At 35.6% G+C, this 19,616-nt stretch overlaps 1 protein-coding gene across 7 annotated transcripts in view; it reads left to right on the forward strand.

The window, feature by feature from the left end:
• The window catches only part of LOC143238701 (SKI family transcriptional corepressor 1 homolog-B-like), a 154,133-nt gene extending 134,776 nt beyond the window's left edge, over positions 1–19,357 (forward strand). For 3 of the 7 annotated variants that reach the window (XM_076479208.1, XM_076479199.1, XM_076479190.1), the window contains exons 4-9: positions 2,324–2,410; positions 4,722–4,781; positions 6,519–6,593; positions 8,396–8,470; positions 14,370–14,435; positions 18,724–19,355. In XM_076479208.1, the coding sequence (XP_076335323.1) occupies positions 2,324–2,410; positions 4,722–4,781; positions 6,519–6,593; positions 8,396–8,470; positions 14,370–14,435; positions 18,724–18,815 (455 nt within the window). In that variant the 3' untranslated portion in view covers positions 18,816–19,355. Of the gene's footprint in view, positions 1–2,323; positions 2,411–4,721; positions 4,782–6,518; positions 6,594–8,395; positions 8,471–14,369; positions 14,436–18,723 lie in introns of all 7 variants that reach the window. The other 4 variants (XM_076479168.1, XM_076479159.1, XM_076479181.1 and 1 more) reach the window with 4 other exon arrangements.
• The last annotated feature ends 259 nt before the right edge of the window (positions 19,358–19,616 follow it).

Here is a 19,616-nt window from a genome sequence, read left to right on the forward strand (position 1 = left end):
ATCACTTTCCATTCTAAGAATTAGTTGGGGGAGATATTATGTCACTTCCTCTTTATGAAAGAAGCCCAGCGAGTTACAAGCTACCAACTCATATTGTAAAAGTTACAATGTTATGATTGTTAAAAAGAGGTAGATGTTTTCTGGAACGCACTAAGGTTTTGATTACAACACATCTTTCCACGTTATCACGTGCGATATTACTTTGAAAATAAGGAAGCGGCCCCTCGATGCTAAACTGTAATGCTAGATTCACGGACGCAAACTGTTGTGAGAAAGGATATATATATCGTCAGAGTCGTGGTGAAACGGTGAAAGCCAACCAGTTTACTGTGTGTCCATGCTGCCATCTGTAACAAACCCGGTTCAGAAATCCTTAGAGAGTGCTTGAAAAATAGTTATTTGTGTTCTTTTGTGGATCAAATAAGGAAGGAATCAGTACGGTGGTTATAAATAGAAACAATGTAGTGGAAGCGAATTAACAAACAGTGTCGTGCACATCTAGATGTACATCAATGATATATCGTATCCTTCTGTCTCAGGCTCTGAAACTATCTTTGTAGAAATGTGCTGAATTTAAACTAGTTTTTAAGGCTATTATTTCAAAAGAATTCCAAAATATAAAATGGTTTGCACAACATTCAGTTATATCTTTCAAATCTTAATAATTATAAAAAGTGATTCAATAGGCTTTACAAATAGAAAGGCTAAGTACTTTCAACCCTAAAATCCGGGGTTTGATTCTTGGCGATGGACACGACAGATAGACAGATTATAAAAAAAAATATTGTCGAAGTGGACTAAATAATTTGTTCTCCCGACGTTTAGTATAAAAATTCTCAAGTTAGAAAAAACGTATATAAATTCGGTCATGCTGCATAAAAATTAGAAGTCCTACCTCCCTCTTCCCGGGCTCCCCTTTAGTACAGCAGTAAGCCTACGGATTTCCAACGCAAAAATTAGGGGTTCGATCCCCCTTGATGGACTTAGCAGATAGCCCGACATGGCTTTGTAATAAGAAAACTCACACACGCACCCTCTTCCCGGGGCCCAGCATCGTCAGGTGGTTAAGGTACTCGACTCGGACTCCGATGGTCCCGGGTTCGAATTCCCGTCCCACCAAATATGCTCGCCCTTTCGGCCGTAGAAGCGTTATGATCTGGTAAAAAGAGCAGCCCAACAGTTGGTGGTGAGTGGTGATGACTGGCTTCCTTCCCTCTAGTCTTACATTACTAAACTAGGGACAAGTAGTGCAAATATTCCTAGTGTAGCCTTGCGCGAAATTCAAAATAAACCCCATTCTTCTCGTGGCATTAATTTCATCACACATTCCGTTTCATTTTGTTTATTTCTACCACAACTCACTGCGGTTGGAATAAATTTTACACGTTGGTCGCCACACGATTTCAATTGCTCAGTGAAAACCTATTGGAAATGAGAGATAACGTTACGTTGGAATTAAAGTATGTTATTTTTTAGGTTTGTTTTCTTGCTTTCATTAAACCGATGCTACGTTTTAACGTTTTGGTTGTTTTGTTTTGCTATACTGCTGTTAAAATAATTATTGTGGAAATAATAAGACGTATATGCGAGACACAGTGCTTTGTAATTATATTTGTGCATTATAATGATAGAGATATCATTGGCGAGCACTTTATTAAATCTTATTAAACTGAACATATGGAATGTTCATAAATAAAATAAATTATAAAGAAAACGGTTTTAGTGCAACCAAAAGATATACGTGAATTTTAAAACCTTTAATACATATATTTGTTCAGGGACTGATCCGAGAAAAATGGATACTGTGGCTAGCCATCACCACCTTTCTTTTTCCGAACTAATAAAAACTCAAGAAGTAACAAAAGGAAACCAGAACAGAATGAGGAGGGTGGATACGTATGTTACCAAACCTCCTCTTTATCATGTTTTCGGAATCGGTCAATTTGCACGGTTTACTACATTCTCCGTGAAACCAAACACCAGCAATTAGCCAATGCTAGCTATTAAAATAGGAATATTTATTTGTTTAGAATTAAGCACAAACAATGGGCTATCTGTGCTCTGCCCACCACAAGTATCGAAACCCGTTTTCTGGACATTCTGCTAAGCCTCTGGTGAGCACGATAGAAATGAAACAAAAATTGAAATTGCGCCATATTTGAACCTTTTAATGTTTAATCCTTACTTATTTCGCTTAACTGGTAAGATTAAATTCATTTAATTTGGTTTATTGATTTTGTTTGATCACAGCAGTTCAGTTTTTTTTTAATGAAATATGTTTAATTTTTCGTAATTAAGGTTTACATAAATTTCAATTTTTCAGCAGACGCACCAAGCCAGACCAATGACTATAAACAGGCCGATGACAGAGAACACGGTCTTCACGTTTCTGCTTCTTTTCCTTCGCAAAGTTGGTGTTAAGTAAAATTTTATAACTGTCTATTTAATTTAAAAGCTAGGTGTCGCTACGACCTTTTTTTATTCATCGGTAATGTGTGTTTGTATCAAACAATTTTTTTTCAAAGCCCCAAAATGTTTGTGCATAAATGTCATTTACATTTGCTTGAGAAATCTTTTAGATGTAAGTTTATTGAACATTAGGAGCAGCTTTATAATTTAACGAATATTCTAATATCAGACAGTTGTGACGAAACCGCAAAGGCGAAACGTTAGATAAAATAAAATAACAATTATTTCATATATATCTGGAGTTCAAACGCCATTTTGTTTTTTCTTTTCAGCTTTTTATATCAGAACTACAACTTTTAAAAGTACTTTCAAACTGTAAGAACGAAAAATAATTCTGTTAAAACATACTACAACTTACTGAACTGCTTTCAGGATTTCGCGAGTCATTGTCACATGCCCAATATGATGCCCTTACAGACAGGCCAAGCATGACCAGGTGGTTGAGGTACTCGACTCGTAATCCAAGGGTGGCGGTTTCGAATACCCGTAACACCAAACATGCTCGCCCTTGCAATCGTGGGGGCGTTATAATGTGACGGTTAATCCCACTATTCGTTGGCAAAAGAGTAGCCCAAGAGTTGGTGGTAGATCGTGATGACTAACTGCCTTCCATTAGGGACGGCTAGCGCAGATATCCCTCGAGTAGCTTTGCGCGAAACTCAAAACAAACCAAAGTTTTACAGACAAGTTTTGTTCATCCATTCCATGAATACTTCCAGAATAGCCTGCCTACCGAAGAACAGCAATGCCTGAAGAGTTAAAACGCGGTTTCGATATCTTGTAACTCAGTGCTTATCTACAAACAAAGAAACAAAACTTTCAGACCAAACAGTTGATAAACTGTAACTTACAACAGTTTTCCAGTTGTTTATACTTCCACTTAACGTTACAAAAAACGCCTTCATCACTGGGATTTTTGCACCAGCTAAAATATAAAATATTATTTACTTGTCAAAGTAAATACTGTTTAATTTCAAAAATTTTGCGCAAAGCTAGACGAGAGCCCTCTGTAGATTATTTTAAAATGATAGCTAAAAAGGGACGACGGCTAGTCAACAACATCCACCGCCAAACTCTGACATCTCTTGTCTGATCAAATAGTGCGATATGACCGTCACTCTTATAACTTACCCAGAAAATGTCACGCCGAACTTGTAGAACTTATATAGACATATATATATATATATATATATATATGTATGTGGTGTTTATAGTAAAGTTTGGTTTGTATTGAATTTCGCGCAAAGCTACACCAAGGCTATCTGCGCTAGCCGTCCCTAATTTAGCAGTGTAAGACTAGAGGGAAGGCAGCTAGTCATCACCACCCACCGCCAACTCTTGGGCTACTCTTTTACCAACGAATAGTGGGATTGACCGTCTCATTATAACGCCCCCACGGCTGAAAGAACGAGCATGTTTGGCGCGACGGGGATTCAAACCCGTGACCTTTGAATTACGAATCGAGTGCTTTAGCCACCTGGCCATGCCGGGCCTTATAGTAAAGTAAAGATTCAATTAAAACACTAACGGTACAGTTCGAATTTAACTTTTTAACTTATAACTCTCCTTCTTTACTTAAACTAAAGACAAAACTCAGTTACGAAATATTGTACTGGTGAACTTTAGACACTAAAAGACGTAATTCTACGAGGAAAAACGTAGAGATATAATTTAATAAGTCAATAATAAATATTCACAGCGAATAATAACGACTTTTTTTGTCTTATGTAGTTTGAAAAAGTACAATGAGATCATTACGAAATACATATATGTGAAGAATATTGTCTGGTGTGCCTCCCCTCCGGTGGCACAACATTATATCTGCGGACTTATAACGCTAGAAACCGGGCTTCGATGCCTGTAGTTGGCAGAGCACATATAATCCATTGTGTAGCTTTGTGATTAACTTAGAAAAAAAAGCAAAAAACAGTGCACTGGTGCACTCATTAATTAATGTAAATATGTTTTAAACCTCCCGCACTTGCGGGGGACCAGAGCCATGAGGGGGACCCTAAGCGCTTGACAATCTTAACAGTTCCCGATAAAAGGAACAGTTAGAGGCGACCAATTAATTTTGAATTGGAAAGGGGAGCATATTTTGTAGTTACACCTCTAGGTGTGCTGTGTTATCATTTTATGGTATATTAGAAATAAAACTGAGAGATAGACCATGCCTTTCAAATATTTTAGTCGTAGAATAGAGTAAAAATGTTTACGTCTTGATAATGTACACGATAGCACTGATATTTCAGGATCTCCTCCAACCAGTTCTTCTGTAGAAGACATCAGGAACCATAACAATTTGGACAAAGGTAACTTATAGTTAATTTCTATTACGCTTGCAACATTGTTTTGATCACCCGTATAAGTATTATTTAATTTTCTCTTTCGTTATAGTTAGCTTTTGTTATGGGTCTATTTGACCGAGCACATTGGTATCCATAATATTAAATATATCTTTGGGTTTATTACAACGAGAATTTAGATAAATAATTATTTGTAATAATCATTATTATGAATTGTATTACTATGTGTATTGTTGGTAAATATCATAAATTTGACACATCTCGACGTTCAGTTAACTTCTAAATTTAAATTACCACTTAACACAGTTTTAGGCTATTTCAAATTATAATACATAACACAGTGAACTGAAATCTCGTCCGAGATAAATTGCAATACGTAAAATAATAAACTGGGAGCCCATTCGAGATAAATTATAACACGTAACACTTATCATTAAAAAGTAAAATCTGTTCATATAAAAAAAATCCAGTAATTCGAGGCTGTTTCAGTCTGGCCAATATTACGCAGAATGTAACTGACGTCCTTAGACACATAGTATTAGGACAAATTAAATAAATATCTTTGTTGTCTGTAATTAAATAAAAAGCTACACAATATGTGCTTTGCCCATTAAGGGTATCGAAACTCGGTTTCTAGCTTTATAAGTCCACAAACATACCGCTGAGCCATTTAAGGAGAGGGGTGGAGGGTAAGTAAGCTATCTGCTGAGTCCACGGAGGAAATCGAACCCCTAATTTGAATGTTGTAAATCCGTAGACTTACTGCTGTACTAGCGAAGGCACGACTGAATACTGGCTTAAAATACATCTTAATTGTACATATAGATATAGTTTAAAAGTAAGGTACACGTATCTGTATATGTAACAAAATTTGTTTGCCAGTATTGTGTAAAGTTATAAAAGTTATGTTTGGTGTGACAGGAATTCAAAACCGCAACCCTCGGATTACAAGTCAAGTGTCTTAACTATCTTGTCATGCCGGGCTGGTGGGTATGTCGCTGAACTTTGACCTTAAAGCTAAGAAAAACGAGCTTGTTGAGTCAGTATTGGGCTTCACGAAACGTTTCGACTTCACATTTCAAAATAGAAATATTAATAACGTGTGTGTGTGTTTTCTTATAACAAAGCCACATCGAGCTATCTGCTGAGCCCACCGAGGGGAATCGAACCCCTCTACCAACAGGGGACGGGTAATTCAGTAAAATGGCACTGTTCAAGTGTTGTAACAAATAAGTAAATTATTAAAAATGTTGAATTTAAATGACGGATAAAACTCGTGATTGATGAATTAATGGGTAAAGCAATTTAAATTGATATGGTTGACAAACAGATTAATGTACGAAATCTCTACTAAAAATTGTTTGTTTGTTTTTAGAATTTCGCACAAAGCTACTCGAGGGCTATCTGCGTTAGCCGTCCCTAATTTAGTAGTGTAAGACTAGAGGGAAGGCAGCTAGTCATCACCACCCACCGCCAACTCTTGGGCTACTCTTTTTCCAACGAATAATGGGATTGAGCGTCACATTACAACGCCCCCACAGCTGAAAGGGCGAACACGTTTGGCGCGACCAGGATGCAAACCCGAGACCCTCAGATTACGAGTCGCACGCCTTAACACGCTTGGCCATGGTGGGCCGCTACTAAAACTAATTATTATATTACCAATATGGCACAATAGATAAATATGTGAACATATTGTTTCAGTGTTCAGTCTGTTAATGAAAGTTTATTATTTTATTTCAGGATCTTTTCCTAACGTTCTTCTCCAGGATTCGGAAACACGACAGAAAGTTCAACGAGAATACGAAAGAATGAGAGGTATATATATAGATATGTACACTAGTGACGTCACGCGTTTGTTGTTTGATCATCCAATAAGAAACTCCGGTGTGCAGACGCTCATCACAGTTAAAGAATTTTCTAAGACTAAAATGTATATCTATAATGAATGTACATACGTACATTTGTATCTGTACAGACACTCCCATTTTTAAAACTACGAGGTTATTTAAAGACGTAAAAGAACCGGGTTGATCGCTTTAAGCCCTAAAATTATTTCATTAAAAAGATGTTCAGTATTTTACTTTCTTACACGACCATAACGTGATACTGTTCACAGCGTAATTTGTATTTACAGTAGTATTTTTACTTGTTATGTAATATTAACGTGAAAGTGTTCACAATGTATTTTTATTTGTGGTACAGCATGGCCAAGCGCAAAAATGATTAAATGATATTTTAATACGCATATCAATTACAACGTTTTCATCAACGAGATGACATCAATCATTATTAATATGACGTAGAACCGGCATGGCCAAGCGCGTTAAGGCGTGCGACTCGTAATATAAGGGTCGCGGGTTCGCATCCCCGACGCGACAAATATGCTCGCCCTTTCAGCCGTGGGGGCGTTGTAATGTTACGGTCAATCCCACTATTCGTTGGTAAAAGAGTAGCTTAAGAGTTGGCGGTGGGTGGTGATGACTATCTGCCTTCCCTCTAGTTTTACACTGCTAAATTAGGGACGGCTAGCACAGATAGCCCTCGAGTAGCTTTGTGCGAAATTCAAAAAACAAACAATGTTTAAAAAAAAGGAAACAAATAAAAATTGTTTGTTGTTTGTTTGTTTTTGAATTTCGCACAAAGCTACTCGAGGGCTATCTGTGCTAGCCGTCTCTGATTTAGTTGTGTAAGACTAGAGGGAAGGCAGCTAGTTATCACCACCCACCGCCAACTCTTGGGCTACTCTTATACCAACGAATAGTGGGATTGACCGTCACTATATAACGCCCCCACGGTTGAAAGGACGAGTATGCTTGGTGCGACGGGATTCGAACCCGCGACCCTCAAATTACGAGTCTAACGCCTTAAACCACCTGGCCATGCCGGGCCTCTTTAAAACATCAGCAAAAGAAGTTGTTACACGGATTTTCAATTCCATAACAAAAACAACGTTTTGTTTTTTGTACAATGAAAGATAAAAATATTTATTTAACTCGAAGTTTAATATGTGCTGAACTTACACTGTAGTACTAGCCCTGATGATGGTAGATGTGTTACCGAAACTAACTGGTTGAAAATATATAATAAATATTTTATCTTTCATTTGCCAATGTTGTCCACTCTTAATTCACCGAAGTTTATATAATTTATTTTGATTTTATTCAAGCAACAGTAGAGGATGCTGCAAACTTATTACCCGTATGCACTTTCGAAATATTATAACGTCATATTAATTTGTTTGTTTGTTTGTTTTTGAATTTCGCACAAAGCTACTCGAGGGCTATCTGTGCTAGCCGTCCCTAATTTAGCAGTGTAAGAGAAGAGGGAAGACAGCTTGTCATCACCACCCACTACCAACTCTTGGGCTACTCTTTTACCAACGAATAGTGGGATTGACACGTCTCATTATAACGCCTCCATGGCTGAAAGGGCAAGCATGTTTGGCGCGACGGGGATGCGAACCCGCGACCCTAAGGTTACGAGTCGCACGCCTTAACGCGCTTGGCCATGCAGGGTCTACGTCATATTAATAATGATTGATGTCATCTCGTTGGTGAAAACGTTGTAATTGATATGCGTATTAAAATATCATTTTTTTTCCTTTCTGTTACTTTTAGAAACCTTTCAAGAACAGGTTCGCAAGGAAATATCCTACAGAGAAGAACTTGCTAAACAGCTGCAGATAGTTAGAGGTGAGTGTCCAGAGTCGTGGGGTGTTTTAACACTATTTTAACACTTAAATTATTGTTATCTATGAAAATAAAACCTCTGACACGTTCATGAGATTCATTTTTCACACTCTTAATGTGGTTCCGTTTCGCGCATCTCATTTCTTCTCACGCATGAATACTGTTATTTCTGCGCAGCTGGTTATTCGAATCACGCTTATTGCTCAGTTATACACAGCTACTTATTCAAGCCACGAATACTGTTCAGTTAATAATTATTTATGTCACGAACACTATTCCGTTTTATGTATTTTAGTTGAGTAACGTACTTTATTCAGTTTGGGGCATTGAGTTTCCTCACATATGCAGTTTAGTTTCGTACAGTTATTACGCTACGTATACAGTTCAGTCCGAACAGTTAGTACGTTACATATACTGTTTAGTTCTGTACAGTTAGTACGTTACATACACTGTGTAGTTCTGTACTGCTAGTACGTTACATATACAGTTCAGTTCCGTACAGTTACTACGTTACATATACTGTTTAGTTCTGTACAGTTAGTACGTTACATGCACTCTTTAGTTTTGTACAGTTAGTACGTTACGTACACTGTTCAGTTCCGTACAGTTAGTACGTTACATATACTGTTCAGTTCTGTATAGTTAGTACGTTACATATACATATACTATTCAGTTCCGTACAGTTAATACGTTATGAATACTGTTCAGTTTCGAATAATGAGTCATATACATTTCACTTCTGTACAGTTAATACGTCACATATACAGTTCAGTTGCGTACAGTTAATATGTTACATATACAGTTCAGTTCCGCGCAACTAATTACGTCACGAATTTTATTCAGGTCAAATTCATGCACAGTTTTTACATTTGACATTAGATATAATAACAGACGAAATTAGAAACTTTGTTTTTATAGCAATTATGATGAAATAAACCGAGGAATTAATAGTGACAGAAATGGATGCTTAACTCACCTAAACATTCAGAAGACAATTAACTAAATATCGTGTGAACTGTTCTGTTAAACAAGATGGTAACTTATACTGCGCTGGAGATAATAATTTACTGGCACATTATATTCGTGCATAAGAAAATCAACATTATAATAAATCGTGTAATTCGGGTTTTAAAACACGTGTTTACTATATTTTATCTTACGACTGAAATGTTTATAGTATACCATGATTTATTAATACGGCTTATTTTTAATAGTTTTTTCTGTTGAATTCATTTAATTAATTATTCATTATTAATTATTATGTATGAGGATCAGTGCGTGAGTGGCTGTGTTGATTAGATAGTGCGTCATCATGCGTCTAATAATTATGACAAGTTCTGTTAACCCTAACACCGAAATACAAATTATTAGACTTTGTGCTTTACCGATTATACAATTTGATGCAATTTTGTAAGAACAATTTCAAGCTCTGTGACTCTTTAAGTCTAAATGTTTTGTAAAAAAATAGAACACATTTAATGTGGGTTTGTACAAATATTGTGCTTTAAATTTATTGAATTTAGCAATGAGTTAGATGTATGTCATTTGTAATTTACTGGTACAAAGACATATATATCACCTTCCAGTGATATAACCTGGCACAGTTTAGAAGGTTTCAAAAGTTCAATCCTAAAACACACACACATACATATATAGAAAACAATGTAATATAAAGTTCAACTCATGCTGTTAAACAATGTGAAATTTTTCGAGCCACTAGTCGTCAAAATCTAGGAAAGAATCAGAAAAAGAATTTGGATCAAGATAACAGTTTATTTATTTTACTTCGTAAGTTAAATGTTGTTTGTTTTTTTTTTTGCAACTGTAGATTGTTTAGTTTGTTTTTGAATTTCCCGCAAAGTTACACGAGAGCTATCTGCGCTACCCGTCTCTAATTTAGTAGTGTAAGAATAGACGGAAGGCAGCTAGTCACCATCACCCACCACCAACTCTTGGGCTACTCTTTTACCAACGAATAGTGGGATTGACCGACACATAATAACTGTTCCACAGCTGAAAGGGCGACCATGTTTGGTGGGACGGGGACTCGACCCCGCGACCCTCTAATTACGAGTCGAGCGACCTAACCACCTGGCCATGGCGGGCCACAACTGCAGTTACTTTTTCGGTCACAACTAGTTATTAATGTTCACAAATATTGCCTGATCCTGCAGAGCTTGAAAACACGTAATATACAGCTTATATAAAACAACGTTTAACAATTCTTAACATAACTATACTTAAGAATATTGTATTTAAAACCAAAAATAGACCCTCTATATACTATTTATTTAATAATTATGTGGTGACTTGTTGAAAAACTGTTAGGGGGACTGATTTGTATGAAAGGGTGTTTTGATCTATTGTATGCAACTCGCGTGCGTATTTTGAAATAGAAAGTTGCCTTGTTTGTTTTTTGTATTTTCTTTGTCCGGTTATATGTAAGACATTTTTTTTTTCTCGAATACCCTTTACTTTGGTTTCTCTTGTAGTTTGTTTTTTTTTACCTTTCAATTCATTCACTTTTAAACACGAAACCACATAATGGACTATCTACACTGTATTCATCACGCCTATGGAACTCTGATTTTTTTTGTTATAATTCTTCAAGCTTATCTCTGAGCCACCTATAGCTTTCTCTTCAAACTAAAACGCCCAGTTTCTCTAATCAGTATTAACGAATAACCGTACTGTACATGTGAGGTCGAATATGTATCTTTGTTGCAATAATATTTTATTAACTACAGAATTTCCAGAATAATACGAAATAATTTTAAACGCACACACACAAAAATCTGTAAGTCCATTAGGTAAGGTAGGCCTAACATTAGTTAAGCCTTTATTGAGTATAGCCTATATTCGAATGATATAGCTTGTGCATGTTTTCTGCTTTAGTTTAATTAGGGCTAAACCTCAATGTACTTGACACCATCAAAAAATTAAAAAGTATAATGCTAATATGCGGCATAATAACGTTAGACCTTTTTAAAATAAACTTTGATAAGTTAAATATATTGTTGTACAAGGGAATGGTTGATTAAACAAGATGGTAACTTATATTGCGCTGGAGATAATAATATACCTAACAGTTTTTCAACAAGTCAAGTCATCGCATAATTGTTAAAAGTACAATTATACGGGCCTTTTGTTTACCACCGTTGCACGTGCTGACTTATTTAGATAGTAAAGTGCGCACGCATTTTAACAGACAAAATTGAGTTTTATTATAATAGATAATTCGCTTCCCAGTGTCTAAGTGGTAAGATTTATAATGCTAAAAACAGAGTTTCGATACGCGTGGTAGGCGTGTTGCCAGTAGCCCATTCTTTAGTTTTGTGAAAGCAAGCACATCAGATAGTTTTGTAATTTTTACGCAGTGTATAAAAGTACCGTTACACTCCAAGTGAATTCTAATTGTACAAAATAAAGTTTAAGGCGTTATATGAGTGTCAGCGGTCCTGTCAGAGCTCAGTCGTAAAGTGGCGCATGATGTGAAACTGCTGTAACTCGTTAAGATAGAACACAAAATATATGTATATTTAAATAGGTTCACGTGCAACTATATATTGGCTGATAAGATCTGAATATTGTGAATTGAATAATAATTGAAACGCTACATAACAAAACTCAGGTTACTAAGGTGACAATCTACCTGACTTGACACAAAAACCAACACTATTTTCTTCTGTTTTACCGTATAATTGAAATGTTTTAGGTACACCGTGGTGTATTGATACAATCTATTTTTAATAGTTTTTGTATTAAATTTATTTAATTAATTATTACATATGTGAATATTATGGCTGGAAGCCAAAATTGTATAAAATGGTTATAAAACTGAACAGCAGAACAGAATAATTTTTAAAACATTTGTTCATAGCAAAATGATATTTACTTCGATAGACGCTTTGTTAATATCATCTAAGTTAGATTATGTGTGATGAATTATGAAGGGCGTAAAATATTAAAAACTCGAGCAGAAGGAGTTGGCACATAACGATACACGTACAGAGAAAAAACAACAACAAATAAAACAGAAGCCTAAATTTTGGTACAACAATAATTCTATGAACGACATGCGGTTTTAAGTTAAATGGAAAGCAGAAACATATAATAGAATGGTATTTGTGTTTTTATATATTAAATACGAATTTTGTGATGTGCAAGACGGTCTTATACTGTGTTGAATTTCGTGTTTACCATTACAATTCACTGAAACTTTAATAACCTACGATTGAACACTTGATAAATCAAAGTATAATACCTGTCCGTTAATAAGCTATTTTTTAAAATATACGCCGCCATTTTCTTAAAAACAAATCTTTATATTTTGGTAAAACGACAATTCAGTTAACCATTTGTCATCGAGTTAGATCAGTTTGACAGAAGTTCATGTCTCTCCTGGACAAGAGCAAGATTAGGCCTATCGTGGCAGTGTTTTGTACATTTTGAATATGTTCTTTGACATGTATTTTATCCATAGTATTGAATATATATTTGTACGGATGGTTGGAACAATTGTACGTTCACGACGATTTGTATTCGATAACCTAAATACTTTGCACTTAACAGTCGCATAAGTCAATAATTTCACTTACAACAACAGTATATTTTATAGTTAGCCGTATCGTGTAATTAAACAAAGCAACCAAAACAAGTTTAAATATTATTACATTGGTATACGCGTCTTTGAAAAATAAAGTTGTTTGTGTGTGTGTGTGTGCTTTATCTTTCCATTTTAAGTAAAACTGCTCACTTAGCTCGTTTCTTAGGATCATACATAACATTCAACACGCGCTCCATTTGTTGTTGTTGTTGTTTTAAAAGGATTGTTATTTGTTTGGTTAGTTAATGATTAGGTGGTCGGTGTTATGCAAATTGTCTCTGGTATTCTGTGTTCTTAACCCTGGAATATAGCTAAAAGTAAACGTACGTTACAACTATATATTATTTGAATGGTAGATATATCTTAACAAGTGCAGTAAAGAATTAGAGTCGTGTTGTGGCGATACAGAATAGAAAAGGTTCACAATACCATTCGTTGCTCGCATATGTGCTTGGAATATCTCATCTGTAGGGCTTTGAATAGGCTTAAGAAGGTATCAGTGTACAGGTATTTGATGGAATAAGACAGACTGTTGTTTCTGGATAATAAGAGTATAGACCTGAGATAAAATACACACACGTCCTGTGCGTATAGAGACAGTAGAGCAAAACGTATGACAAGAAAACAAATGCCAATAGGATGTCATGAAGCAGTTTGACATTTTTCTTAAATTTTTGTTACCGACGTGTCGTATCAAACCTCACATAATGCATAATAACTAGACGACGAAAAAATATGGTTATTACACGTATCCATCCTTGTCCGCAGCTTATTTAGAAAAGGCAACATTACTCAGAAATATATATATAAATATATATAAATAAATAAATATATCAGATAATAGATATTAAATATACAACCACACGGAATAAGGTGAGCTTAACTAACAGAGTATACGAGTGATACAGTTTAAAAATTCACTTTATACTTGTTACCTAAGCAACTACTACAACATACCGAACTAAAATTCTGCTCGTCACACCAAACGTGCTCGTCCTTTCAGCCGTGGGGGCGTTATAATGTCACGATCAATCCCACTATTCGTTGGTAAAAGAGTAGCCCAAGAGTTGGCTGTGGGTGATGATGACTAGCTGCCTTCCATCTAGTCTGCAAAATTAGGGACGGCTGGCACAGACAACCTTCGTGTAGCTTTGCGCGAAATTCTACACAGGCAGATTTTTCTCAAAATACTGAAAGGTAAATATAATTTCGTTTAGTTTTTTCTGAATGCAGAGAAAGTGTTAGCTTATAGTGTGTTACGTAATACACGCCAAAAGCTTTTTTGTTGTTCTGTAGATGCTCTATGTCGAGAGCTGGAAAAAGAACAGACAGCTCGCTTCGCTGTGCAGCAAAAACTTAAAGGTAAATATGTAAAAATGTAAATTCTAATTTATTTATATCGTAATTCCAACTTCATAGACAAAGTCATTCCAATATTTTGTATTTACTCCAGAAAAGGTACGAAGGCAAGTCACAAAGAATAATTTTGTTTTTTGCGTTTTCTTTGGTGCAGGTGAAATATCGTAGTTTAGAATTTTTGGATTATTTTATTTTTATAATACGAAACTATTATTTGTTTACCTATCTTTAACCTAATATAAGCATTTATGCACGGTAAAAGATCTAGAAAACCTGAGCTTTTTTCTTTAGCGTAGAGATACTTAAGAGGTTCGGTGTGAAGCGGTAATTTAATAGGTAAAATAAACTATAATTGTAAAAGAAGGTAGAGGGCGTTTAGGATGGATGATTGTGATTGATGTTCTCTCAATAAATAGTTTATTTCATTGTTATTGAGCTACAAGTTTCAAAAGAAGTGTAACTCTTTAAACTTAAGTGGCAAACATCTCATTTCCACTGTAATTTATAGCCTTTCACAAAAGACTTTGCTTTCCCTGAAAATTACATTCTACGCCCTACATGATTTTATTAACTAAAAATAAAAAAAAAAATTTGAAGGGTAAAAATAATTGTATAAACACTAAAACACTGCAAGCAATATAAATCAATTAATTTCTTTATTCGTTTCTAGTTATCAAGTACAACTAATAGGTCCGGCATGGCCAGATGGTTAAGGCACTACTCGAAATCTGAGGGTCGCGGGTTCAAATCTACGTCACACCAAATACGCTTGCCCTTTCAGCCATGGGGGCGTTCTAATATGTTTCGGTCAATCCCACTATTTGTTGGTAAAAAGAGCAGCCCAAGAGTTGGCGGTGGGTGGTGATGATTAGCTGCCTTTCCTTCAGTCTTGCACTGGTAAATTAGGGATGGCTAAAGCAGATAGCCCTTGTGTAGCTTTACGCAAAATTCAAAAACAGACAAACAGACAGACATTTGTCAGACAAGAAATATGAACAAAGTCGAAATAGAATTTCAAACGATAGCAGATAACTCCAAAGTAGCAAAACGGCCCCGGCATGGCCAGGTGGGTTAAGGCGTGTGACTCGTAATCTGAAAGTTGCGGGTTCGCAACCCCGTCGTACCATACATGCTCGCCTTTTCAGCTGTGAGGGCGTTATAATATGACGGTTAATCCCACTATTCGTTGATAAAAAAAAGTAGCTTAAGAGTTGGTGGTGGGTGGTGATGACTAGCTGCCTTCCCTCTAGTCTTACACTGCTAAATTAGGGACGGCTAGCACAGATAGCTCTAGAGTAGCTTAATGCGAAATTCCAAAAAGAAACAAACAAACAAATCAAAACAAAATCCACCAATAACAGTGTTTTGTAAAACCATTTTGGTGAAACAGACTTCCTTTTTTTTTTACATTTAACAAATGTGTCTAAATCACGATTTATTTCACGTATTATTTATTCAATCTACTCTTAATTGGCTCTCTACCTGTATCTATCAGAGACATTGGTCTGTTTGTGTTTTGAATTTCGCGTGAAGCTACACGATGGTTATCTACGCTAGCCGTCCCTAATGTGGCAGTGTAAGCTAGTCATCACCTCCTACCGCCAACAGTTGGGCTACTCTTTTACCAACGAATAGTGGGATTGACCGTCACTTTATAATGTCCTTACGGCTGAAGGAGCCAGTATGTGTGATGTGACGGAGATTCGAACCCTTGACCCTCAGGTTACGAGCAGAGCACCTTAACTACGTGACCCTGTTGGGGCCCAGAGACCCTGATGGTTAGGATTTCAGATCATTTTTTTAGTCTGTCAAAACTCACCCTCTGCATTGTAAATATGGTAACAAAAAGAAATACTTAAATCTTAATTGCGTAACGTTTAGAAGAAACTCTAAGAAGCTACGTAAAACCGTGCGATAATGAAGGCCTGAGACTTTCTAGTCCCAATAGTTGAATACACGACTGTTATAAGGTTGTTTTTTTCTCACATTCTTCGCAATTTTTCTTTGCGGATTTAAATAACAGCGTTGAGTTCTTTACAAAGTTCCACTGATGTTACATGGGTTGAAGGACAATACGGCATCGTTCGGCTGAGTTTAAACAATAATTTGTGTTTGAAAATGATGAACGCGGTGAAAATTTCAAGTATTCCTTTTCACCAGAAGAATCGTTAAATGGAATTCTTTACTTTTTATAAATAACATAAAGAACGACATACGTTTTTTACACCCAGAAAACAGTAATACCAACTTTTAAAAGTTGAGCCTTAAACAGCGAAAAGGCCCGGCATGGCCAAGCGTGTTGAGGTGTGCGACTCGTAATCTGAGGGTCGCGAGTTCGCATCCCCGTCGCGCCAAACATGTTCGTTCTTTTAGCCGTCGGGGCGTTATAATGGTACGGTCAATCCCATTGGGGACGGCTAGCACAGATAGCCCTCGAGTAGCTTTGTGCGAAATTCCTAAAACAAACAAACAAACATCGAAAGCCAGGGAAATACCGAAGGTCAAAACGCTAAGAATTGGTGTAAAAAGTAATTAACACGTTATATTTTTCTCATTTTTATTTTTTTTTATTGCTGCTCAAAATCAGATGTGTGTAAAAACACGAGATTGTATCAACATTTTTAACATTACTACTGTTTCCCATATATTTTCTTTAAAACTATTAAAATAAATCACACTTCCCATAAGACATTGGTTATAGACGTGTTTATATGTGTTACAACGATATACTTCATGTGGTCCATAAAGGGTTTTCAAGAATTAGAACAGTGTATCATAATAGTATTCCAATCAAACTGCATTTCCAATGTCCATCAACTGCGATGCGTTTCGCTCATTACAGAGCTCATCAGGCCAACCGGGATGCAATGAACGTAGCAGTTTGGTTATCTATTAATTATTCAATACATTTCTTGCATGAACGCCCTTTTAACACATTTGTATCCCTAAAGAATAACAGTGTCATATTGTTTTATTTTTTAATACTCAAAACGAAGCTAAATTGATAAATAGAATTATTAGACACGGATAGTTAAAATATCTTATTTACAAGCTCTCGGCTCTCCACCTTGTCAGGCAGCGGAGTTAACTTGTGTTGAATTTTTGTTGTTTTTTTAAGTGACAGTGAAACGATGTATGTAATCTTCATTTGTGTTGTATCCAATTTATAATAATACTTTGTAATTTCTTTCGGACATGATTTATATATATATATATATATATACGTACATATTATTGCTTAAATAACAGAAACATAAAACTGTTGCTTTGTGTGTTTTCGCCCAATGAAGATTGCAATAAGAGGTTGCATATAAAAGAAAAGTATTTTGATATATTGTTGCCTTGTATCAAAATATAGAATAATGTTTTATTTAGAAGTGATATTAAAACCACATTTTAACCCTAAAAAATAAGATCAAATAGTGTTTTTGTTTTCGAAAATAATAATCTACACTTATTACTGCTAAAAAGTAATAATAATAATAATAATAATAATAATAATTGTTACCTCGCGTCAATGTATCCAACAATGTTTCTGTATGTTTAAAATAACAGTTGCTGAATATTTTTTCTTAATATTTTGATCAAGAAAGTTTCTATGTTTTAAAATGAAGTTTAGTGTTCTAAAAATATATCGACACCTCAACCTTTACAGGTGAAGAAATTGCAAGGTCACACCATGCTAATACATAAACACGAGGTAAACATATATATCCCATTGCGTATATAACAAGTCAGCAGCGGTTTACACATGTAAGTAAACGCACAGTGGAACCCCCTCTAAAACAGCCACATTCGAGACTGAGACAAACTGGCCTGATTAGAGGGGTGTCGTAATGAAAAGGGTTCCACTGTACATATTTAGGGATTATGTAAACAAAAAAGAGACTGTGATTGAATGACCGCTTTCAAGGGGTGACCGAATATGGGGGGTGGCCGCTTGGAGGGGTTCCACTGTACATACTCCTGAAGATTGTGACAGGCTAAGATACCAATTGACCAATAAAAGTAACAGTGTACGTAAACTAAGTCTGTTGCTTTGCGTATTGTTGTCCCATGAAGGCTCCGATAAGAAGGTCAAAAGGTTGCAGTAGTGTCATATTGCCCTTTATGAAAATCTAGAATATTTTTTACACATAAAACGATAAGTGGGAAGTGATGGATTAGTAACTGTATTTTTTTAAAAAATCCTGAACTAAGTTGTAGGATTTTCATAGTAAATTTTAGGGTCTGACGTTTTTGTTGTTGTTTTTTGTATTCACACATCCGGTTAAATTTTTATTGTTTTCAGAAGCCCAGAACGCTCTTCAGAACTTTTCGTGCAAAATGCTGAACCCGCGACACTGTGCTGACTGTGGTTTTAAGTCTTCCCTGACGGAGTAGGAAAATATGGTGCATCGTTAACGGCGTTCCATTAAATGAGAGAGATTAACGGAGAGCACACCATCTTGGTAGCACTCCGCGACTTATGTAGAACCATAATGGTAAATCCTAAAGTTTAGGAACTCTACTGTATGTTGATTTCGGTCATTATAAATACTGATCACCTTGTGTGTAAATTACAACTGTTATTACCTATTACCAATATGTGAGGGTATTGAATATTGTGTTTTGAAAATGGTCGTTTTCCCTTTGTTGTATAGGAGAGTAAAACCTGTCTGTAACTTAATTCATTAATACTCTATAAATAAATAAATACATATATATATATATATAAAGACAGAGATATTTGGAATGATAGTAACTGTGGATCCGTATAGGGTTAAGGTAGGGACAGGTCAAATAGAGCAGATAAAGTGAATACCTTTGGATGGTCTTTACCAACTTTTATCCTTGTTGTTATGTACAATGTGCAATGTTAGACACATCTTATGCGGTAAAGTGTAGATGTATTTAAAATTGAAATAAACTGTAATAACAATTATTCCCGTACCATTGTAATTTGCTTTAGGCCTTGCTGGTGATTTAAAATTCGATAAACATGACAAATGGCCGATGGTAACTTGTAAAAAAATAACAAAACGAGAAATAACAACAACAAAAAAGAAACAATATATAGACCAGAGAATACGTATAGTGTTATTATAATCTGGCGTATTCATAAATTGTTCATTTTGAACAACTAAATACGTAACAATACACAGTTAGTTTAAAATGACTTATTTTATTTAATATTACGCTAGA

Source organism: Tachypleus tridentatus, chromosome 2, assembly GCF_004210375.1.
Source record: "Tachypleus tridentatus isolate NWPU-2018 chromosome 2, ASM421037v1, whole genome shotgun sequence".
Classification (NCBI taxonomy): Eukaryota; Metazoa; Arthropoda; class Merostomata; order Xiphosura; family Limulidae; genus Tachypleus; species Tachypleus tridentatus.